A 25,411-nucleotide genomic window follows, 5' to 3' on the forward strand; every position below is an offset into this window, starting at 1 on the left:
TGACAGTGCAGTTAGCACCCAGGAACTGGCCTGAGAGCTCCGCGTTTGTTCTCATCAAGACCAGGCAGCTCGTGATTTTGTACAAAGGGATGGAGTGTATTCACGTTGTCACCGAAGATGTGATTAGACGAGATATTGATTCTGAACTTCTGCCCTCTTCCCTCTGTTCGACTCTGTTCTTCCTTAGTGAGGTTCAGGCAGAAAAAAAAAAATGGAACAGAGAGAGCCAGGCCACTGGCTTTTGATAAATATTGATCAGTGAGCATGTCAGATGTAGTGATGGCCTCCCCCTTTGTATGATGTCACCCTGCATGGGGGTCTCAATGTGGCATGTGATCACTTATTTTCTCAGGGAAAGATTAGAAAAGGAAAAGAATCCCTGTAGGCAGTATCCAAAAATAATGTAAACATTTCTAAATGCGTTTCCTTGAAGTCGTTGATCGCTTTGGTTTTCTAGGCCACGCAGTGGCAGGAAGGAATGAGGTGAGGTGGTCAGCCTTGAGCAACAAACTTCTGAGCAACGCTGGTCTCAGTGCCTCTCTCTATCCACCTCTTCCCAGCTTGGGCCTCTACTGCTGTCTGTCTGTCTGTCTCTGCCTCGCCGTCCCCTGAGCCCCCGTCACACACACCGCATGCATGTTCTTTCTCCCCACAGTGCATGTCTGTGGCGTGGACAGTTGCATCTGTACTTGAACCGCTATAAGCCAGGGCCTCCCAGTTGGGCCACACTGGGTGAGTGAGATGCTGTGACCTCGAGTGTCCTTCGGTCAAGTGAAGTGTGGCCCTGGCTTTTATCTTGATGTGCCTGGGTTGGTTCTGTGTAAGCAGTCAGGGATCCTGCTAATGGATCCCCTGGGACAGAGGGAAGAGGACAGAAGTGGGTTTGCTGAGTCCCTGTGGGGCATTTGAAATGGTACCAAGAGCAGGCGGAAATCTAATCAGCCTTTGCTTATCAGCCTGAGTCCCAGCATGTTAAAAGGGTGATGATTAGTAAGAAAAAGGCCAGGATACTTTATCTTTTCCTTTGCACATTTGGGAAAAATTTCCTCTGCCTTGCTAGCATTAGGAGCAGACCATTCTTCTTCCTCTACCATATCACATCAGCTTTCATTAAAAGTCACCAGCAGCAAATACAAAGCCCTATCCTCGGAAAACCGTTTAAGGCAACACTGTGCTCCAGCGCTTCAGGGGTGGGGTTTTGCCTTCTGCACCAACGGATCAGTTTCTCATATCCATGCCTTTCTGACCCAGCAGCTTTTAAAAGACCAAGAAGCATTGCTCTGCTTTCTCCTGCCTCTCTCTCAGAGACCAGAGCTGCCATGCCTCTAGCCATGTCCCAGAGAGCATATTTGAAACAAGTCAGCTTAATTTGCCTGCATGCCTAGGACGCCTCTCTTTAAAATCTAATTTTGAGACAAGAGCCGTATCTGAATATTTTGCTTTTCCCATGCAGGCGAGCGACGGAGGCGCCGGTGCCAGGTGGCGTTCAGCTACCTGCCCCAGAACGATGATGAGCTTGAGCTGAAAGTTGGCGACATCATAGAGGTGGTGGGAGAGGTACGTGTGCCAGGTGGGTGGGCATGGTGGCCTCAGAACGCACCCCTGGCTGGTCAGCCTTGCTGTGGGGGATGTTAGAACCCAGGAGACCTTGGACATCATCTGGTTGAGTCTCTTCCAGAGGAAATTCCTCCAGAGAGGCCTGCCGCCCAGCAGGGAAGGAAAAAGAAGTGACATTTATTGAAGACCTAGTATGTGACAGGAGTGACAAGGTTCTTTACTCATTGGCCCATTGACTCATCGTAACCACTTTACTTTGTGGGTAAAGAGGCTCAAGAGACCCTAGAAGAGTCAGGGCTGAGGGTTGAAGTCAGGTCCACCTGGCTTAGAGACCCTTGTTCTTTCCATTGCACTACATAACCTTGTTCCTGTGTGGTCCTGGGGGTTCAGAGCCAGCCCTGCTGGTGAAGTGTCCCACCAGACACTGGCATGGGCTCTTCAGGCTCCCCTCCCTCAGGCCTGGGGGACCCTGGGCTTTGAACTTAGAATCTGATCACTCATTCTGATTCAACATATGTATCTGTATATAGAAATACAGTTTTCCAATTGCTTTGGTTTCCTGAATACCATACCATTCAACCTCACAGAAACCCACGATTTACCAAAAAAAAAAAAAAAAAAGAAGAAGAAGAAGAAGAAGAAGAAGCCAGAAGTCAAGGAGGAGGTTGAATGAACTATGATGTGAGTGGAAGTGGCAGGGCTGATGCTAACAGCCAGATTTCTTGACTCTCATGTAAACATAAAGTGCGTGTGCATCAAAGCTTTATTTAACTCATTAATGAGGGCATCTACAAGACAGTAAGGCTGACTCAAAGAGAATGGGGAAAGAGCAAAGTATTTATAATGACTGAAAGAGAAAAAAACTTAAGATTGCTAAGTTAGATGCGAAACTACATAGCGTCCTGCAGGGCAGTGAAATTGTAACCTCTGAGGCTATCTTTTCTAGGGGATGAATCTCTTGCATCTCTGCTGGTCAAAGTTTATTTTCAAAGGTATCTGACAAGACTCATTTGTTTCGCTTTTGGTTTTCTACCAATTAACATCTGCACTAACAGAGTTGTAAACTATCCTCAGAAATAGTAAATAGTGTGTCCAGCAAAGATATGTATCCCTAGAGAATCAATGAATGGGGTTCCCAATGTAGTACTGGGAGGACATGCAGTAACCCCTTTTGCCTATTTCCCAGTTTTGGATAATTTGTATTAGTATGTCATTCATTCATCATTTTTTTGTTCCTGGTGCCAAGCAGGGCACATAGGAGACTTGTTGAAAGCTGAATAAGTGAAAAATGAATGGACAGCAGAGTAGAACATTTGTGCCAATGGTAGAAGCACACAGTTCTTAAGACTGACACCATGGAAGAAATTGCAAAGGAAAAAATAAACATTTGTGACTAAAAATAAAAAGACTTAAAATTCTGGTATGATTCGAAGTGAGTTTAGGTAAACAAAAGGACAAGAAACAGGAAAAATTTTTTGCAATAAATTAAGATGAAAAGTTATTAATATGTACCATGTGAAAATATATTAGAAAGCTACTATAATAATGATAAAGGATAGATAGACCTGCTATAAACACACATCCCACAAGGGGAAATAAAAATCTTAACCATGAGAAAATGTTCTGCCCTGCTATTAATTAAATAATCAAATTAAGGCAATAATGGTTACCTCCTTTTGAAAATCCTAAAAAATATTTAGTGGTAAGACTTGGCAATGCTTAGAAGAACTGATGACTTTGTATCGCTTTATGATCCTTGTATGAAGCTATGTAACAAGGTACATCAATAGCCATAAAAATCTGAATCAATACCTTTGACTCAGTAATCGTATGCCTAGGAATTTATCCATGGAAATGGTTAACAGAAAAAAAATATGTGAAACATGTTAATTGCAGCAATGCTTGTGATAATGAAAAATCATCAAGAAAGGGAATAGTTGTGTGAATTAAGTTATATTATCCAGCTAGAAGATGGTGAAGCCATTAAGATGGTAAACACAGAGATCTTTAAATCGGTATTTATTGCAATACTGTGCATTATAATTATCTGTTATATTCCACTAACCTGAGAGCTTTTCAACAGTAGGAATCTGGTTTTTATCTATCTTTATATTCATAGTACCTGGAATAGTGCCTGAAACCTAACCCATACTTTAATAAATGCTTACTGAATAAGTAAATGAATAAATATAAGTATGAAAAGTTTTTTTCAAAATAAATGAATAGTTCAACCACAAATTTGCATATACTAGGATACAGTCATCTAAAAATCTATCTTCATGCATGTGATCAAAGACAGAAAGGGACCCAGAATTGAAAATGCTTCTGTCATAGAAGATGATTTTCCCTTTAATGTTGTAATAATATTTGAAGAAATACAAATAAAGGAAAATTATTAATAAATTTCTGAGAAATATTGCCCATTCTCACCTGTCTGTTGGCTCCAGGGAAACTGAGCGAGGGTCGCTAAAGGAGAGGAATGATCGCAGGGCTGTTATTCTCCTCACCTGGAAGAAGAGCTCCACCACCACCTACGGTCCCAGCCTCCTATCCATCCCTGTCAGTTCAGTGCTAGGCTTCATTCTGGGCTTCCTTCAGACAGTAAAAAGGAAAATTAACTGTGTAGCCTATGCTATTTGTGCAAAACAAAACATAAAAGTTTACCTTTTAATCCATATTTTAAAAATTATATCATCAAAAAAATTTCACTATTGTTGAAGTTTACTAGTACTATTGCAGATCCTGGGCCATTGTTGCTATATATGTAATATAAAATCTGCCCTTTTCTCTTATAATGGATACCATACAAATGCCAGTGGGTATCTATTGTCTAATTCCACTGAAAACTAAAAACAAAATAAACAAAAATCCCAAATTAATAAAAACTCTTAAATCACAGGAGCAGGTTGAGATAAGACCATAGTAATAGCTTTGCAGTACTATAGAATCAATCTATTGGTCCATAAAAATATAACGTATTGTGTATGTGTGTATATATGTTATATTTTTATTGATTGATTGATTGATTAGCAGTTTAATTCTATGGTATTACAAAGCTATACACACACAAATGCCCGTACTCCCTCCCACCCCAACAGACAATTCCTAGGAGGATTTTGAATGTATGGACTGATTTTTTTTTTGAAACATTTGAATCAAGTAGAGAATCCTAAAAAATGATATAGGTATATCTTAACATGTAATCTTAGCTTAAAATTTAAAAATGTATATTCATCTGCCATTTGTCAATACAGCCTCATAGGACCAGGGCATTTTCCTTAACTACGGATTTGCTGGTTTAGGTTCCCTCCTCTCTGCATGCATGATGCATCCTCTGTTATTCCCACTGGTTTCTTTACAGTGGATTGAGGACAACATAAGTGAAGCAATCGGAGTTAATAATTCTAAAATTCTACACTCCCTTACCCCCAATCTCTTTTAGTTGTCTTTTCTACACCTAATTTGGCACTGTTGTTTTTTTTTTTCAAATCTTCAAATTATCATATTCCTTCTCACCACTAGCTTTTTCTCTTCAAACTTACATATTTTGTGCTATTTAACCAAGTAGTGTGGTAACAGGAATTGCAATGGACTGAAGCAGGTTTGGGTGGACACGGCCCTGACCCTTGGTAGGGTGAACAGCCCTCTGGCAGAAGTTACCAGCTCGGCTTGGATGGGTCTCTGCAGCGTGGCTAGAGGAGAAATGGAGAGTGTGGGATGGTCTAGGGATGAGTGGGGTTAGCAAACTGAAGGATGCTCCGGAAGCGCTCACCACGCGTCTGCCTCCTGGCTGGGGAGCAGTGGTCTGCAGGGAGAAAAAAAAAAGGTCATTGTGAACTTAATGGGACTGGGCTGCCAGTCCGAAAGGAAAGCTAGCAGGCTAAATCCCTGGTAGGCATTTTTAAGGAAATCATTGTAAATACACACTTGCGACATTTTTGTCCAGAGTGGGGAGGATTGATCAATGCAGGCGAAGTTCTAAAGATAAGAAGAGAGATGACACATGGACAAGGTTACCAGGAGAAGTAGCATTTGAGGGCCTCTGAAGTTTTGAAACTGGCTTGCTGGCCTATTTTTTGGGTTTGGTTTGTGTTTCTGTTTTTGTTTTCAGGTGTTTTGAAACCTCTTTGTTTTCCTGTCTGTGTTATCTAGAGCCTGGGAAAGGAGCTGCATTTCCTCTTGTGCTAGATGAGCTTGGTCTCATCCAGTCTCTCCTCGTGGTGGCCCAAGGGAGGTTCAGAGATTCTGGCTGTTATTTGTTCTTTGTGGTTAGTTTTTTGAGGTATTTCCCAGTGGTCCCCATTCAGGCTGGCTAGGGACTGAAGCTTAACTTGGCCTTGATGTTTGCAAAGAAGGTAGCTTGCATTTCCTACAACCTTAGGCATCTTACTTCTTGTGCCCAGGGAAAGAGATTTGGATCTCTCAGCAGGTGTTAAAGAGGCCCTAGAAATTCTTCAAAACTTTAACTCAATCAGACAACCTCTGTGGGAGTGGATGGGCAGTTTATCCTCATTTCATTTTTGGTGTAAGAATTCTGAGGACTCCCATGTGCAAAAAGAGGTCTTTTTGTTTTGTGCTTGCCCACGAGAAGTAAAGTTCATTTAAAAGCTGATTAATTAATAGGTGATCGGAACATACTTAAATTCTTACCCGTTAAGGCACCCTTTGCTTTACAATTGTTTGTATCCCTTTTCAAAGGAAGGTAACATCAATGTAAGATTTCTTTATTGGAATTTGATAAGCTAAAGAGCCCAAGCTGCTCTACAATTATTTCTCCAAATAACCTTGGGGCGTACATCTCAGATTTCCTAATGCGCAGAGATGGTGGAACATTCCTATTAAGAAGAGGGAAGCCATATTTAGAAGAAATGATGATTAGATTAGACTCATCAGCATACAAAACAGGCGCCAATCACATAAAAGTAACAGCTTTGCAAGTTTAAATATATTTATAATAGACTGGCATAGCTATGGGATTTATCAAATATTTGAGTGCTTACTCGTTGAGAGAAACTGTTTACAATGATCCAAAGATTTTTTTTAAGCTCTTTATTGGAATATAATTGCTTTACACTCTTGTGCCAGTTTTTGAGGTACACCAAAGTGAATCAGCTGTATTTATACATATATACTCATATCCCCCCAAAGATTTATTGAAGAGAACTCTGCTTTGAAACATGCTTGGTATAGTCGGGGAGGGTGAGATATACTCACCTAAGAAGGTGACTAATAACCCGAGATATTATTAGAGTGGCAAAGAATGGTATTGACAAATGAGAGAGGAATTTGAAAACAAAGGTACTCAGTGGAGGGAAGAAGATGCTTCGTAGAATAGGTGACATATCAACTGGACATGTGGAGGGTGAGGAGTATTTGGATTCATTCAGCAAGCACAGTTGTATTGTGTAAGGCACTGGGCTAGTCTCGAGGAAGGAGGGCAGGACGTTAGGACAGCTTTACTCTGAGGTTGGGCATGACAGGTGAAGCTTTGGGAGCAGATGCGGGCTACAGGAAGCAGGAGCTGGCAGATGCAGTTAGATGGGGTAAGGTAAAAGTGACAGTGCTGCCCACACTAAATCTTTAAAGGAACACCCCCTTCAAAGTTTCCTTATGTGTGGCCGTTCTAAGGTTAACGCACCCCCATAGACAATTCACTCACCTGGGAATAGTAACAGGATAAAGCTTCAGGATCTCGATTCATCAGAAAGGTTATCTTCTGGCTTGACTTATTATTTGCTCATATTTTTAGCTGGAATGATAGTAAGGACTTAGCCTAGTCATTTAAGAATCTGGGGACCTGTAGACTAGCCTGTAGCCATACTGAAGGACAGGACTTTCAAGCATCGCTAAAGGATGTCTGGAAGAGCCCTACCAGAGACCCTTGCACTGTCAGGAAAATCGTGCATGTTGCTCTGTCTCATTGGACAGAGTTTGCTTAAGTCTTAAATAGAAATCATATATATATATATATATTTTCTTAAGTCATTTCCCTCTGAACTACCCTGCAGATTTCTCTTTTGAGGGACCCCTCTCATGTGGAATAGGCTTATTCTCAGAAGAATAAGGGAAGGGGATGAAAATCAACTTCCTATGTGTATGGAATGTTCTGGCCCTGCCTGGAAAAAGTAATTTGACAATAAAGGACATAGGAATTAGGGGGAAATATTGGCTCAGGCATTTAGAACCTAGATAACACTTTTTATAGTGAGCACAACTAGCTTTCCATGTCCCCAGATCAACAGGGATGGTTATTTAAAGCAATGGAAATAAAAAATAACGTAAGTATTTGTTACTTCAGGAAGTGGTTCCCTCAAAAATATTTTCCCCCACTAATTCCACAAATAGAAAAAGATGTTTTCCAAAGACAATTTGTATTTTTTTTCAGCAGTATTCAAAAGGCAAAACTATGCCCTAGCACATTTACGTGAAGTTCTAAAAAAGACAAAACCAGTCATAGGTGATAGAAATCAGATTAGTGGTTGCTTGGAGGTAGGTTGATTGGGGGGGAACACAAGGAAATTTTGTGGAGTGATGGAAATGCTCTGTATGTTGATAGAAGTATGGGTTACATGAGTGTATGCATTTGTCAAAACTATTTGACTTGTACCATTAAGATGTATACATTTTAATGAATTATATCTCAATTTTAAAAACTTAAAAAAAAACTATCTTGATATGTTTCTAGTTTAAAAAATTTTCCAAAATGCTTTCCCCTACCTCTCATCAGTAGGAAAAAGACTGGTATTGACATTCTCATTTAACTATTTCTGAATAAATTTTTTAAATTGAGAGATGATTGACGTATAACATTGTATTAGTTTTAGATGTACAAGAAAATGATTTGCTATATGTATATATATTGCAAAATGATTGCTACAGTGAGTTTAGTTATCCATTATCACACATACTTACAGTTTTTTTTCTTGTGATGAAAACGTTTAAGATCTACTCTCCTAGCAACTTTCAAATATCCAGCATAGTATTGTTAATTATATTCACTCTGCTGTACATTACATCCCCAGGACTTATTTATCTTATAGCTGGAAATTTGTACCTTCTGACCCTCTTCACCCATTTTGCTTACCTTCCCCACCCCCTGCTTCTGCCCACCACCAATCTGTTCTCTGTATCTATGAGTTTGTGTCTATGTATTCGTTTTTGCTTTTGTTTTTTTAAGATTCCACATATAGGTGAGATCATACAGTATTTGTCTTCCTCTGTCTGACTTATTTCTCTTAACATAATGCCTTCAAAGAACTAGAAAAAGCATAAACTCAGCCCAAAGTTAGTAGAAGGAAAGAAATAACAAAGAGCAACAGAAATAAATGAAATAGAGATGAAAAAGCAGTAGAAAACATGAATGAAACCAAGAGCTGGTTTTTTGGAAAGATAAATAAAACAGACAACTCTTTAGCTCGACTCACCCAGAAAAAAAAAGAGCGAGAACTCAAATAAATGAGAAATGAAAGAGGAGAGGTTACAACTGATACCGCAGAAATATAGATGATCATAAGAGACTATTATGAACAATTATATGCCAACAAATTGGCCAACCTAGAAGAAATGGATACAGTCCCAGAAATGTATAACCTACCAAGTATGAATAAATTTTGAGGAAAATTTTAGTAATGTTGAGGTGTGGGCCTTCCCCTAGAGCTTGATCTGTCCATTTTTCTTCTTGGAAACAATGACGCTGACTCCATTTGCCTGTGTGCCTCTCCCTCCCCCACGCTCCCTCCTCCCTCACACCTGCCTCTCCAGTGTGCTTCTGACTGAGGTTTGGGTAACAAAGGGCAATTGGATGTAAAAAGCTATAGCAACCCTTAAGTGGGTTTTTCTGTCTTGCTGCTTGTACCCTGAAGTAGACTTTAGACTCATTGAATCTGTTGCTCCCCTTCTTGGTACAGTTGACAGGTAAAAGTTCGACAAGGATAAGTAGGAACCACAGGCATATCTCAGAGATGTTGCGGGTTGGGTTCTAGACCACTGAAATTAAGCAAATATTGCAATAAAGCAAGTCACACGAATTTTTAGGTTTCCAGTGTGTATAAAAGTTATGTTTACACTATCCTGTAGTCTGTGTGCAATAGCATTATGTCTAAAATAATGTACACATCTTCATTAAAAAGTAATTACTAAAAAATGCTCACCATTATCTGAGCTTTCGAGTCATAGTAGTAACATCAAAGATCACTGATCATAGATCAGTATAACAAATATAATAATAATGAAATAGTTTGAAATATTCAAGAATTATCAAAATGTCACACAGAGACACGAAGTGAGCAAATGCTGTTGGGAAAATGGCATTGATAGACTTGCTCGATGTGGGATTGCCACAAACCTTCCATTTGTTTAAAAAAAAAAAAAGCATGTGATAGCTGTGAGGCACAATGAAGCAAAGTGCAATAAAACACGTGTCAGGTGTGCCTGTATTCGGAGTAGTTAGGTACCCCAGACAGCACAGTCGTCTTTGTATTCACAGGCATCCTCTTCAGTGCCTTACAAATGTAGATAATGTTTGTAAGATTGGGTGGAGGTGGAGATGTTCAAATTCACCCAGCCTCTTCCCCAACTTGCAACAGGGCTAAGAACTAGAAACTACTTCCTTGGGCCCCGAACCGCTTAGATGCTGGTGATTGTGAAAACTTAAGAATTGCAGGGCACACAGACACAAACTGTTTGAGTGGTTTTACTGCACCTTTCTTTCTCAAACACTACCACGTAAAGCTACCCTGCTCCCAGCTCTGCGCTAAAGGTGGGGTTTTCTCCTGGGACACAGCATGCGCTCCAGAGCTGGCTGGGTTGGTCACGGAGGGATGCAGGGGTTTGTTCTCAACATAGATCCAAGGCCTGCAGAAGCCTGTTGATGAGTGTATGTTGGTGGGGAGAAGGCAGGTGTCTGTCCCCTTTTAATACTTTTCTTGGGAAAGAAAGCATAAGCCCTTGGTAACATCCGTAATCCTCACTTTATTACAAAGGAACACATTTCTTTCTCTCTTTAAATATAGAAACATAAACATAAGCAATTTGATTTCTAAGCAGGTGGTGTGCAGACTCTGTATGTTACACTCTTGTTGTGGAAGCTGCTCAAGGATGGGGTCCTTAAATGTTTGTTCACCAGTGAATCTGTCCTGAGGTCCTAGGACAATGCAAAATAGGTACTCATTAAATCTGGGTAGAATTGGTGGAATTGGGAAGGGCACACAGACCTGAGTGTGGTGTTACCTAATTAAGAAGAGTGGGCATTACTCAGCCATAAAAAGGAACAAAATTGGATCATTTGCAGAGATGTGGATGGACCTAGAGACTGTCATACAGAGTGAAATAAGTCAGAAAGAGAACAAACATCGTATATTAACACATATATGTGGAATCTGAAAAAAATTGGTATAAACGATCTTATTTACAAAGCAGAAATGGAGACAGACATAGAGGACAAATGTATGGATACCAAGGGGGAGCAGGGGGGTGAGATGAATTGGGAGATTGGGATTGACATATATGCACTATTGATACTACGTATAAAATAGATAACTAATGAGAACCTACTGTATAGCACAGGGAACTCCACTCAGTGCTCTGTGGTGACCTAAATAGGAAGGAAAGCCAAAAAAGAGGGGATATATGTATATGCATAGCTGATTTGCTTTGCTGTACAGTAGAAACTAACACAACATTGTAAAGCAACAATACTCCAATAAAAATTTTAAGAAGAAAAAAAAAGAACAGTGGGCAGTATAGTCAGGGTCTCCTGGTCCCTTTTGCTCCTCACAGGAAGGAAAATTCCTTTCGTGGGGGAATCAGGGCTTCATAGGCCCCCATGGAGGATATCCCCCAATTGATTTTGCTGCCATGCATTCATCCATCCATCCATCCATTCGTGAATGAATGTAATCACAATGGGCTTCAGTGTCCTCATCTTTATGCAGGAAGTTGAACTAAAATATCGCTGAAGAGGGATAGTGTGAGGGTGGCGGTCATCTGTCTCATGTCTGCTGCTTCAGTCTTGCAACCAGAGCAGCAATCTATAGGAAGAAATAGCACAGAACAGCTCTCTCTCTGCTGCTGGGGACAGACCCCCGCCCCCTCCGTGGCGCCTGTAATGGGAAGTGTACCCCCCAGGCGATGAGCAGTGGCTTGATTGTCTGTCTGCTCCTCCGCGCACTGCAAGGCTAATGATAGACGTCTGCCGGTTCCCTGTTGGCCACTCCTCTCAGACAGTGCTGTGACAGGGATGCGGGCATGTTGGGGGTGTGGTGAGGTGAAGGCACCCCTGTTTTCCCAGCAGACAGCCTGCCCATCCCACACATCAGGAACACTTCCTTCAGGGATCTCGGGCTGGAGCCACTTATTACTGGGAACAGGAGCGTTTTAGATACTGTCAAACCGAATCAAATGGAATTGGCCCAGCTGCCCTGCGCTGTCAGGGATTACGCCAGGGACTGCTCATTTGTGCTCCGTGTCCTTGGTCTTTCCCTCCTGCCCTGTGATTTCTGGGAGAAAGAAGGTCATTTTATGGTTCCTTATTCAGGACGAGCACAAAGGACCCCATGCTACAAATCCTGTGACTATTTATATTCAGGCTTATGGTGAAGCTTCCTAACCATTCTAATCCTATAAAAAGCTCCTTGAAAGAATAATGCATATCGGTTGAGTTGACATAGAAACATGGAATGATTTCAGTGGAAATGCTGTTAAATGCCGTGCCTTGGTATTGAATAGGGATGGTCATGCATGGGTGCCATTGTCTGGATTCTTTCCCGAAGATTCTGTGATCGTGTAGATATAATGGCCACTCTGTGAGTGTGTATCCCATGAGCTCCCTAACATGTGCTCTAAACGCCATTCTGGTTGTCTCCATTCTGAGGCTCTGTCAGCGCCCCCTGAATGTCTCTCACACACACCCTCCCCTACTCATATCTGACATTTCTGCTCTTCAAGGCCAACCTTAACTTTGATTCCTATTTTCTCCAAGCCTTCCTTGAGCATCCCAGATCTCAGCGAGCTCAGCTTTGTGTAACACATTTGGTTTGTGCTAAGTCATGGTGTTTTGCTGTCTATTTACCTTGCATTGCTAGGTTTTGGTCATGCTCACCCTCCACTGTCTTTAAACCATGTGCCCTTTCTACCTTGGTAGATTATCAACTTGAGGGGAAAAAAAGGACATGTCCTGTACAGTCCTGTGTCCCTAGCCCCTAGTGTAGAATCATAATACACCTATTTCTAACACTGATCGTATGTACTAATCATCCCATTGTACAGATAGGAAAGCCAGGGTTCAGTTAATAGGACATTTGAAGAGTCACACAACTGCTAAGTTTCAGGATACGATTTGAACTGGGCTTTTGACTCTAATTTTCTTTTTCTTTTTTGTTTTAATTATTTAAGCTTTTAAATTGTGTTTATTGATTTGAATAGGTAATACATGCACATAGCAAAAAAAAATTCCTAAAAGTTTCTATTTTACCGCACCATATTGGTAACTAAACACTTCCTTTTTCTCAAAATGCCCTGTTATTTTCCTCCAAGAAGCCAGTTCACTATTCTGACTTCTGCTCTTCTGGTAGTGGCTCCATCACAAAATTTGGGGTTGACTTTTTTCTCACCCTTCTCTCACTTATCTAAGTGGCTGCTGAAGACCAGCTTATCCCTCACACATCCTCAAATCTGCACCTGCCTTGTTCATTCTCACCTGTCCCCAGATCCAGCCATCACTCCCCCACCCAGATGACTGCAGTCTGGCTGCTCTCCTTACCTCCCTTCATCCCATATCAGTTCATCTCAGGGTAATCTAGAACCTTCCAGAAACTTGCAGGGAGTCCTTCTACCTTCTAATTGAGTTTTTATTCCACAGATTCTTAACTGTTTTTGTTAGGCTACCAAGTTAGGTTTGGTAGTCTGGGAAAGCCATCCTCAGTTTTTTAAATAATGGTTTTATATGCATAAAATAAAACACATAAGGTTACAAAAGGAACCATTTATATTAAAGTAGTTATCAAGCTATTTTAAATTATTTTTTAATTAATTAATTTATTTATTGGCTGTGTTGGGTCTTTGTTGCTGCGTGCAGGCTTTCTTTAGTTGCGGTGAGCAGGGGCTACTCTTTGTTGTGGTGCCCGGGCTCCTCGTTGCCATGGCTTCTCTTGTTGAGGACCACGGGCTCTAGGCGTGTGGGCTTTAGTAGTTGCAGCACATGGGCTCAATAGTTGTGGCTCACGGGCTCTAGAGTGCAGCCTCAATAATTGTGGCACACGGGCTTAGTTGCTCCGCGGCATGTGGGATCTTCCCAGAGCAGGGATGGAACCCACGTCCCCTGCATTGGCAGGCGGATTCTCAACCACTGCACCAGCTAGGAAGCCCTCAAGCTATTTTAAAAGCAAATTTTGATATACTAATCCGTATACTTCTTTATTATAAATAATAAATAATTCCTTATTAATACATTAAATAACAAGGTCTCCCAGGTGTGGTAACTACCACCACTTCAAAGTAGCAGTGAGTGCAAACTATATCTTGAAATACCCACAGCATCTATGATGTGATATGAAAATATGATTTGGTTGGTATCACATCACAGGTCCTTCTATTACTCTGGTATGTTACCTATATTCTTAAAGGAAATGCCAAATTTCAGTTGGAGGTTAGTGGAAATGAAGTGTTAATTCTTTTCCACTTGCGTTTATGGTCCCTAGGTTAAACCTCCCTTCCTGAGTCTGAATCTTAAGACTCTGTGAGGTCTGCTTTCTCATTCCCTGTTAACTTGTAAGCTTTGGGTCCTGCAGCTTTTCCTGTGTGGGCTTTGCACTGGGCACTGTACACATGGGAGAGAAAACTGGGAAGCACCACGTCTAACCTGAACCTTGCCTCTGTTCTTCTGTTCACATCTGTACAGGTAGAAGAAGGATGGTGGGAAGGTGTTCTCAATGGAAAGACTGGAATGTTTCCTTCCAACTTCATCCAGGAGCTTTCGGGGGAGTCAGATGACCTTGGCATTTCCCAGGATGAGCAGCTGTCCAAGTCAAGTAAGGACGTCTTCCCACCACGCAGGAGAGGGGTTGGGGCACCCACGGGTGCCGCTCCAGCCTCTTCTCTGTTCCATGGCCTATGCTGAGCGACTGTGACAGAAGCTCATGAGTATTTTCTTGGTTATACTGCCTTAACCCTCTGTGGTTTAGTAGGTTTATCATTGTAAAGGTGCGACATGCATACCTTTACGCCTGTGCAGACACACACTATGAATGTTTCCAGATAGGTGACTGTTAGCCTCACAGTCCCCCATGGATGGCCCATGTGGCTGTGCCTCCGTTTCCTTCTGAAGTGTCACTCACTGCAAGTTGGTAATTATTTTAAAAATGAACCAAATGAGTTTGTTAATATTTCTCAGCATCTCTTGAGGAACTTGGAGAAAATGGCACACACACGCACACACACATCATTGATGGGGAGAAGGGCGATGTTCAGGATGCATGTGTGCCAGCTCCCTTGGAAGTTTGCCAAGCCAGCTGAGGGCCCAGCCCCACCTCGGGTGAGCATGTGTGTCCATCTGTGATGGTGAGAACGAACTCCAGGTCTTTCTCTCTCCAGGGCCTGAAGCTCTCCTCCCTCCAGCTTCTCTGCTGCCCTTTCCAGCTCACGGAGCAAAAGGTCAGGACCGGGAAGCTTTGTTCTCCCAGTCGCTAACCCAACTTCCTACGTGGGCGTCTGTGTATCTCTTGTGCCGTCTTGAGCCAAGGTCATGGGTGTGAATGTCGTAGAGGCTCGACTGTGTCATAGCGGTTTGGTGCTACCTGGGGCTGCAGACTATCTTTTCTAACAAGAAGAGGACAGCTCAGTCCTGTCAAAATAATTCTTAAACAGCTTTCTTTTCCATTTGGAAAAATCTGACTTGAGTGGTATTTTCAAGTTAGTTGTGTCTTTTATTTAACCAGTAGCATGATTGGGCAAATCCCCAATTTGGAGGTAAAGCCCTTTCTGGAGTGGTGCTCAGGCCACCTCCTTCACTTGGTGTTTCAATGGCACTGGCCAATTGACTCAGTGGCTTCCAAAGTCTGGGGCCTCCCACTCCTGAACGTCATTCTATCCTGGGGTCTGTGATAGAAAAGACAGGAGGTGATTTGGGGGCAAAGGAAGCATCTTGAAGCTCCTGTTGCCTTCAGTGGTTTGGGGCAAGGAGATTCTCTGCTAACATGGGCCACCCAATGAGTATGACAGGGAGGACAGAAAATGTCCTTGAGCCCATGATAGTGGGAGTTGCTATGGCTTCCAAACTGCACATTAGAATTCTAACTGCCCTGGTGTCTCCTTGCATACACTGAAATAGTATTGTACCTGGTAATTAGGTTCTATAATAACAATACGTGTACTCAGAGATATAGTGGATTAAACGGGCTTTCTTGGAGGGAGGACCAAATTGGGTCATTATACCATTATTTCTGTGGGTAAGTGCATTTTGATTTCAAATAGCAAAAATGTATATAAACCACCTCACCTATAGAAGACCCTCTATAAGTGGTCACTTTCATTGTTAATCATGATAAACTCTTGGGACATAGCCAGTTAGTATGTCAAGGCTGCTTGCACACTGACTGGTACTATGCTCACTGAAGCATTGTCTCTGCATTTGGAAATTACTTTGGGATTCCTCTACTCGTGCAGAAAAGGAGATCTGAAGAGGTATTGGACCACATCTTTGGGAGAACCTTGACCTCTTGATATCCTGCCATGTTAGATACGCTTTCAGAGCTGGAGCTCAGAGAAGTAATGCCTCTTATATTTTTGGATCTGTTGAAATAAACTGTCTCCTCTTACTCCAAGTCAATAATGTGGTCATTTGACCCTGCTTGACCCCTTAGCTCAAAACACACAGTGCTGGAATTCCGGGGGCAGGAGGTTAAGAGGCGGAGTGGAATGGTCTCCCCAGTCACTTAGCCTTCCGTCACATGCTCAGAAGGGGCTGTTTCTCTCATGAAGACTGCCGTCCCCAACGCACATTCAATTAAAACCTGCCATTTCAGGACTAGGAGAGCCCAGTAATTCTGGCAGCCATGTTTGGTTGTCACAGGATGTGTCCCTTGTCGAGGGGGTTTTTGAGGTCTTTGGAGAGGCATGTTCTCCTGAGAAGGATGGATGTTTGTGAAATAAGTGCACAGCTTTTGTAATCTTCCTGTATGTGAAATTAAGGAGAAGAGGGGCCATCTATCCATCTGTCTGTCTATCCATATCCATCTATCCTTTCTTCTTTCCTTCTATTCTTCATTCATTCAACTTTTATTTAGCCCCTGTTGTTACTAAGACACTGTACTAGGCCCTGAAGATCTATAGAGACAAATCAGATAGGGTCCCCATCTTCAGTCAGCTCCACTGCCGAAGTGGGGTGCACATGTCAGCAGCAGTTCAGCAAAGTGCTGCAGGTGCCCTGCTAGCTGGGTATCCAAGGAACAGTGGGATACACAAGCAGAGAGAAGCCAGTCCCATGGGGATGTAGGGACAACGGTGCTCACAAAGGCCTTCATAGGAAAGCAGATGTGATTATAATGTCCCCAGGGCTTGCTAAGTTGCAATAATTCCCTGCAAGAGACACAAATACCATCTCTCAGTGTTCTTTTTTTTTTTTTTTTTTTAATTTTTTTTGGGGTACACCAGCTCTCAGTGTTCTGACAGGCTGTTCAGTAGCTGTTTACACTCTGATGGTAAAATATATATAATTAGCTCAGATCACATGCAGAAATTATATATACTGGTAGGATTTGTCTACATGGGGCCTTTGGTTTTAGAATGAATCCGCTCATTCTCTATCTCCAGAGAATGGTGTTAGTAGTTTCAATGTACTTTACAAAAGAAACACCTTTTTGTTTTGAAATAATTATAGGGTCACAGAAAGTTGCCAAAAAACAACAACAACAACAACAGCAACAAAAACCTCTGTACAGAGAGGTCCCATGAATCCTTCATGCAGTTTCCCCCAGCGATAACATCTAGCATAACTACAGTAAATGCGTATTTACTTTTATCATAGAACTGAGAAAGACAAATGTAGCTAATGCACAAAAGATATCTAGTTTTCACTCTGGTGTGAGCCGAACTTAGTTAACAAAGGTCTTTGTTAGACCAGCCTACTTAATACCCTTCCTAAATTATAGTTTTCAGAGATTGTTTAATTAATACATGGCTATGGGAGTAAGTCAAACTCCTAATGTTTGCACCACTCTGGTAATTTTTAGAGATCCTAGTGGCATCATATAAAAATCCTCTGAATTTAAATGCTAGTAGACATTTTAGAGGAGGGTTTTCTTTTTTTAAATTTTTTAAGAACTTTTATTGAGATACAGTTAACAGACAATAAACAGCATATATTGAGAGTGTACAATTTGGTATCCCAATCTCCCAATTCATTCCCCCCCAACTCTCCTCGCTTTCCCCACTTGGTGTCCATATGTTTGTTCTCTACATCTGTGTCTCTGTTTCTGCCTTGCATTTCCTCTCTGCTAGTTGTTAGCATTTGCCCTATGTATTGAGGTGCTCCTATACGGGGTGCATATATATTTATAATTGTTATCTTAGAGGAGGGTTTTTTTTAAAGACATATTTGTACTCTTCACATTTCTACTTCCAGAAAGTTTTTGAGGATAGTTATTGAGTTGAGTTTTGTCAACTAACGGATGATTGCAATGAAGAAACATTGCATTATGTTTGTAAGGAAGTGTGCCAAGACGGCTTGACACATGGTAGGTGTGCAGTAAATGCTTGCTAAATCCTTTCTTACTCTGAGAAGGCATTTTTAGCTTTGAATGACAGGCGCAAATTGCTTGAACTTGCTTTTCTTTTACCCTGATGTATTTTTGTATATGGTGGTTGGTTATGAAAATCTCTAAACTTTAGATCTTTGTTCAGGGTGATCTAATCTATCAAGGAAAGAGTTACAGCAATTGTGTTGGTTGATATGTTGATTTAAATATTTTACCTCGGATAAGAAAATTGATTGTCAGGTAGAAGCAGAAACTTTTTGCTGTTATACTTAAATTTGAAAGCATCTTTACCTTTCATAGAATTTATGAAACCTTAAAGGTGCTTTTTCAAAAAGATATTTATCAACTTTTTATTATAGACATTTTCTAACATACACAAATCAAGAGAATAGCCTGGTGTCAAATGAGAATGCTAAAGCCCAGTGAGATGAAGTCCTAGGTGTGATCTGGCTTCTGAGTGACGAGGTCACTATTACACGTGGGCCTTCCTGCATGTAATTTGCACATACTTTGGTATTGCCCCCATTACAGCCTGTAGTTTACCTTTTCACAGAGCATCTGACAAATTTCAAATCTGAGTACAGTTTAACTTATTTCTTCTTGTTATCACAGATTATGGTGAATTAATTACATTTCAGTTACAATTTTGCACATGCGAGTATTGACTTGATGTGAAAGAACTAATTACAAATTATATTGATATTATATTATTGTATTAAATTATAATCAGAAAATAACTTGATCTTTAAGATTTATTTGGATGTAGAGGCAAAGAAATCCAGATATGATTATTGTCTAGTTTCAATTTCATACATACTTTGCTTTACATTTAGGATATAAATGTGACTTTCCTGTTTCTAACATCTTTTTGATGTTACTATTTAATTTCTTAGATTATACAACAATTATTGTACAACTAAAAAGTATCCCTGTTTTTTTTAAGCTCTTTATTGGAATATGATTGCTTTACACTCTTGTACCAGTTTTTGAGGTACACCAAAGTGAATCAGCTGTATTTATACATATATCCCCATATCCCCTTCCTCCCGCGACTCCCTCCCACCCTCCCTGTCCTGGGCCTCTAAGGCATCACCCATCATGGAGTTGATCTCCCTTTGTTATATAGCAACTTCCCACTAGCTATCTATTTTACAGTTGGTAGTGAGTATATGTCTATGCTACTCTCTCACTCCGTCCCAGCTTCCCCTTCACCCCCCAACCCTGTGTCCTCAAGTCCGTTCTCTACATCTGCATCTTTATTCTTACCCTGTCACTGGGTTCATCAGTACCATTTTTTAAGATTCCATATATATGAGTTAGCATATGGTATTTGTTTTTCTCTTTCTGGCTTACTTCACTCTGTATGACAGACTCTAGGTCTATCCACCTCATTACATATAGCTCCATTTCATTCGTTTTTATGACTGAGTAATATTCCATTGTATATATGTGCCACATCTTCTTTATCCATTCATCTGTTGAAGTATCCCTGTTTTAAAACAAACAAATATCGTTTAGCTACAGAAACATTTTAAGCTATTTCCCATAGTTTTCAGAGGGAGAAAGTTTGAATTTTCTTTCTATAACCATTAATAACCATGATATTTAAGTTTGATTAACTTTCTTATTTTCCAGATTCCTTATTTTTGAATTTTAGGTTCAGATACTTTAGTGACTTGTCAAGCGAAGACAAAATTGGAGATGGCCTTTTAAAACTTCGGGCACACCACTCCCATGACATAGAAATATCTTATTTCATTAGCTGTAAGAAATGGATTGCTTAGTGCCCCTTGTCTTTAATAGCTAAAACCAGGCTGGCACCCTCCATGCTTTGGTGTCTCTATACTTTTTTCTTTTTAATATTAAGAGATATTTGTTTTGTGTATGACATTCTGTTGGCAGAAAAGAGCAATTAGCAAATTGATGAAATAGAGTTTCAGGCAAAATTAGATGCTAGCGTAAGCTTATGATTATGTGTTGAAATTTAAAACTTCTTCCCTTTTATAGTGTCTGCTGCCTTCAAGTACTAATATTTAATAGTGACGGTAGAGTATCCACCCCCCCCCCCCATAAAATAAACAGCACTCATATTCATATTCATGGACTTTCCAATTGCTCATCTCTTTTGTTCTTTAGATGAAATGTGTGTCAGCACTCAGCCTAGGCTCCATTTCCAGTTGCCTTGCTGCCAGTGGATGGGGTGGGGGTGGGGGGACTTTGCAGAAATGCTTGGCCATTCAGAGAGAGCAGGGCCATGTCTACCTCAGTGATTCTCAGACTTAGTCCTGGGGAAGAACAAAGGGAGATTCCCTTGTATTTGGAGGAACTTTATTGCAATACTGATTTCTTTTTCTTACTTTTTCTGACACCAAGAGGACTGCTGCCATTCAGTTCTGGGGGGCCTGGCTCACAAAACAGCTGTATTCCTTAGGAGTGATGTTACTTTAATGATGGAAGTTCAGCAGAATAAAAATTCGCCCAAATAAAAGTTAGCCACCGTTACTTGCTCCACTTTGCCATCAAAGTCCTCAAGAGCTACAACTCTAACGAGAACATTTGAAACACTTGTTTCTTTGGATTTTCCTTATGTAACCAGTGATTTGAATGTCTAAGTTTTTGCTTTAATTGGACAGAACACATCTGTCAAAAAGGGCAGAATTCAAAGCGGTGTACCACCATGTCTGTAAGACACAGAAATTGGCAATACCTGATTCCATTTAATTTGTTGATCTGATCATTTACAATCCCTTTCATGCATTAGGAGTGACATGGCCCAGAAGTTAACATGGTGGTCCCTAATGGGATTTCCTATTTTCCTAAAGAGTGTTTCTAAAAAGCGAGACAAGTTGCTTTCTCTCACTCAGTTCCACTCTCTGCCTCTCTGTAGATGTAGCCTACCTTTTCCTCTCTCAGACTTATTATGAGGGAGCTATGTGACTAGCCTCCAGTTTGATATTTAGTTCACAGCCATAATAGGACCTATTTCTTGGGTAACTTAGAGTAATGCATATATTAATTGTTTGCCTTTTTCAAACCATTTTACCTGCTGATGGTGCTCTCTGTAGGGTATGTGTGTGTGTGTGTGTGTGTGTTTGTGTGTGTGTGTGTACTCAAACTGGGGCAGAGTGTGTGTAGTCTATGTACTTACTCATGGTTCCAGAGAGATTTGGGCTTTAGCCATGTGTCCAGTCTTATGCTATTGATAACCTCTACTTGTAACAACAAAAAAGAAGATAATTTGAGTGTTGACACTGGGTGAGTCCTATGTCCTCATGCTTAAGTGCAGTCTCATGACTGATATGGTAAAACCTCAATTAAGATGTTTCAAGAAATAGGGTTTTCTGGTGTCTTTGGTGCTAAGCAGAAAACCCCTTACATCGACATGGAAGCCACAACTGGTTTCAAACCTCATTGGTTAACTGCCCCCCCCCGCCCCCGCCTCTAGAATACTAGTATATTTTCTTGTTTGAAGGTAGTAACAATGAAAAATCTTCTAAAAAGGATTTTGTGCCTTGTTTAGACCCTCGGGGTCATGAATATCAGTTTGTATCATACTGGGCTCTAGGGGTAGAAGATAAAGGATAATGGACCGAAATCTATATTATGTTCGGGTCACACTCTCCAAAGAGAAGAATGAGTTAATTAAGGAATCCAGTCGATTGGATTTCCTCTGGTTAGTAACGTTGAAGCGGCTTCCAGATGTAAATTGGGTATAATGCTCATGCCAGGCATTTGCAGAGGTGAGCCCAGTTCCGGTGTTCATTGGCATCATGGTTGCATGGGGACTTTGGGCTCATTCTGTAACATTCTCAAATTCTGCCTAATGGTTTCTAATTAATTTTGTGGATGAAGCTCTTACAGTGGATTCATTGAAGACAAGTTCAGTTAAAGACTCTCCCTCTTCCTTCTTTTGCCATCATTTGCTCCCCCTCCCCCTCTCTTGTTTTTCTCTCCCCTTCTCTTCTCTCATTCACTGTCAGGAAAGACTACCTTTGAAGGGACAATTCTGTACCGAGCTGCACCGGGAAAGACGGAGGGCCACAGACGCTATTACAGTGAGTGACCTTAACAGCAGGAGGCAATTGTAAAGATAAGATCTGGGTACTTGTGTTTTTTGATGCAGCTGCACTTTCCTGAGCTGCTCATGCTTCTGCCAAGTGTCTGTGTGAATTTCTGATCCAAGGACATGGACTTATTTGCCTGAGATAAGTGCCGTCTCCTTGGCGTGTGCTGCAGAAGCATTCCCATCACTGGCCCCTGGTGCTGTCTTGTTTGCTTTGTGCCTCTGTCATGTGTGTGACATGCGTGCATGAACCATGCGTGCAGAGAAGGGATCAGTAACACTGGTCATGGCATATGTATTTGTACCAGTATCTCTGGGCCTCTGGGGCAGTGTAAGATGGCTTCCTGTGGAGATGTCAGCCTCTTGTGGTTATTGCTTTTACTGAGTGGGTCATCGGAAACCAGTAAGTCATTTCCTCATTGCGGGGTTCAAAGAAGTAAGAATTTGGCATGAAACGTCCATGCCAGAAATGGTATTTTGCTTTGCTCATTCAGCCAGTCACTGCACGGCAGACTTCTTTTGGCAGGACCAGTGTGTAGCCTTTTGTGCTGTGAAAGAAAGCTGCCAAAAGTTGAGGGGAAGGAGATGAATGAGGTTAACGAAGGAATCTCGTGAAGTTCTTAGAACAGTCCAGCCACACAGTAAGCATTACACATGTGGGTGTAAAATTGAAAATAAATAAAAATAGCTCACGCATCACAGTCGATCAGTGCTGGAATATTAAGGAAATTATTGGCAATTACTTTTGTGTAATTTGGCCAGTTGTATGAGTGGCCAAAGCAGACTTGAGGAAGCTTTGTCCTTTTTTCACTGTGAAGGAAAAAAACGTCCACCTTAGTGTGCATGTACACGTATGTGTACATAGAGACGTATACACAGTGGTGAAAGAGAAGGCTCGGACATGAACACCAGAGCCACGCTTCTCAAACTGTCTGCAGTGAAGTGTATTTTTATTTCCATTCCCCTGTGGACAGATACCTGGTCCTGCCGTACTTGCCTTCACTGCTCATTCGCTGTACCACCTGCGCCTCTCGCGGGAGCAGGCAGACCGTGGTTGGTCTGTGCCCTGTTCATCTAGACAAGTCTGCTGGCCGCACGTCTGGAAGTCGCCCCAGTGCACGCTGCTATAAGCATGTCCAAGCACAGACACTTTTTGTGCTTGTCTCCGTGTGTACCAGTAACGAGCCCTTCATGACCTGGCCCCAGTTTGAAGACCACACTTTGGGTTGCACTGCCCTCAAGTGTCACCTGGCGTTCCGAGCATGACACAAGGAGAGTTTACACAATAGTGTGTGTTACGAGCACCAGTGGCTAAAATATACAGCACCAAACAGATGCGAAAATGAACAACCACCTTTCTTTTTCTCCAGAAGGGAAGGAACTAGATTCTGAGTTATTTCATAAATCCAGATATTCAGATATTTAATTTATACAGTACTTAAAAGTGATAGAAGCAGGCTGCCAGAATTTCTGGAAGAAAAATCTGCCATGTGTTTGCTTCCCAGCGCATGCTTGTGTGGTTGAATGACCGTGCAACCTTTCCCTGTGTAACATAAAGAGGATTTCTCACAGGGACTAATATGAAATTATTAAGATGAGCCCGGAAGGTGACAAATCCCTAAAAGCAGAAGCTCAGTGAAATCAGGATGGCAATGGTTGAAAATATTGTTTCTGGCTGATGAAGAATGATAATCCTTCAAACTCTTCTCTTTGAAGAACTGAAACAGACTTGCCCTAATCTATTTGCCCTGCTGCCTTCTGCTGGTGGTGTTGGTGGTGCTGGTGGGGGGTGGGTGGGTGTGACGGTTTCTGTTCACTAACCACTTCTTTATTCCACTCTCAAATGCTTCTTTCCAAACCAGAAAAGAATATACAAGCCATTTATCACACAGAAAGAATCCATACGGCAAAATGAGAACATGTTAAAGGGGAAATGACACAATATTTAGACTCCAAAATTATATCTCCAGCAGGGATATTTCCAAAAACAATGAACAGATAAATACACGAATGGATTGCTAATCCAGGGAGGTTCTCCATGTTTGCACACTCACATCCAGTCCTGTAAATTGCAGCCGACCCCCTTGTTGTGGGCTGTTCCTCATTGTTCTGCCTTCTGTTCTTGCTCATAAATGCTGTTCTTTAGTTAATTAAAATGTACACCAGGGATCTTCCTCCCCCCCCACCCCTTTTTGGCTTATAAGTAACATTTTATTGAAAACAGCAGCAACGAAAAACACAGCCATTGTTTAAAGGATTTGAGTTTGGAACTTGTTAGCAATTTATAATGACCTTTCTATATTTTTCTCTGTTTTCACTTAGCAGTTTCTTCCCGCACTGAGACTTCTTTATTTGAATGACTTCAACATTTTATGACATTTTATGTGAGCAGTTATTTGGTGTATCATTCTTATGTGCTAAGAGACCACCTTACCTGTAGGAAGATAATGCACAGCGTGTCTAATAGAGAACAAAATTTGATGGTATACTTTCATCCCAAGGGCATCGTTGTCATCAGGAGATATATAGTAAATGTTTGGGAGCTATTCTACACATCTAGAGGCTTTTAGAAACAGGCTTAATGGCAGACTTTCCATAAAATATCCTTTGAATCCTGCCCTTTGATGGCATGACTAATGTACTGACCATCAAAGTAAGAATGTACACCCAGAAATTAACTAGAAACCAGTAGGTTCTTCCTTTTAGGAACATGATTGTGGGCAGAGCCTGGGGAAGAAAGAATCTGGGGAGGTAAGTGTCCATGTTGTCTTCCTGATAACTATTCGATGACTTCCAACACATGCCACTGGAGGTCAAAGGAAAGGCGTCATGTCCCCAGTGTTCTTCTTTGGAAAGGAGTTCAGCTTTGGGGAAACATTGGTATTAGAGGAGGGAAGAAGAGCTGTAGGCATGGGGGATTCTGGCCTCCTGAAGGGCAGCTTCCTTTCTCTCTTTAACAAATACAGTCATCTTGCCAGTGAAAGCATTTCAATGTCAAGTTTGGTTTAATGCTTTCCTGGAGAAACATGTCTGTGTGCATTTA

At 41.3% G+C, this 25,411-nt stretch overlaps 1 protein-coding gene across 2 annotated transcripts in view; it reads left to right on the plus strand.

Moving 5' to 3' along the window:
• The window catches only part of SH3KBP1 (SH3 domain containing kinase binding protein 1), a 333,408-nt gene that overhangs the window by 165,239 nt on the left and 142,758 nt on the right, over nucleotides 1-25,411 (plus strand). The window contains exons 4-5 of one of the 2 annotated variants that reach the window (XM_057718401.1): nucleotides 1,454-1,557; nucleotides 14,453-14,582. In XM_057718401.1, the coding sequence (XP_057574384.1) occupies nucleotides 1,454-1,557; nucleotides 14,453-14,582 (234 nt within the window). Of the gene's footprint in view, nucleotides 1-1,453; nucleotides 1,558-2,185; nucleotides 2,239-14,452; nucleotides 14,583-25,411 lie in introns of those variants that run through there. The other variant, XM_057718402.1, reaches the window with a different exon arrangement.

This window comes from Hippopotamus amphibius, chromosome X, assembly GCF_030028045.1.
Source record: "Hippopotamus amphibius kiboko isolate mHipAmp2 chromosome X, mHipAmp2.hap2, whole genome shotgun sequence".
Classification (NCBI taxonomy): domain Eukaryota; kingdom Metazoa; phylum Chordata; class Mammalia; order Artiodactyla; family Hippopotamidae; genus Hippopotamus; species Hippopotamus amphibius.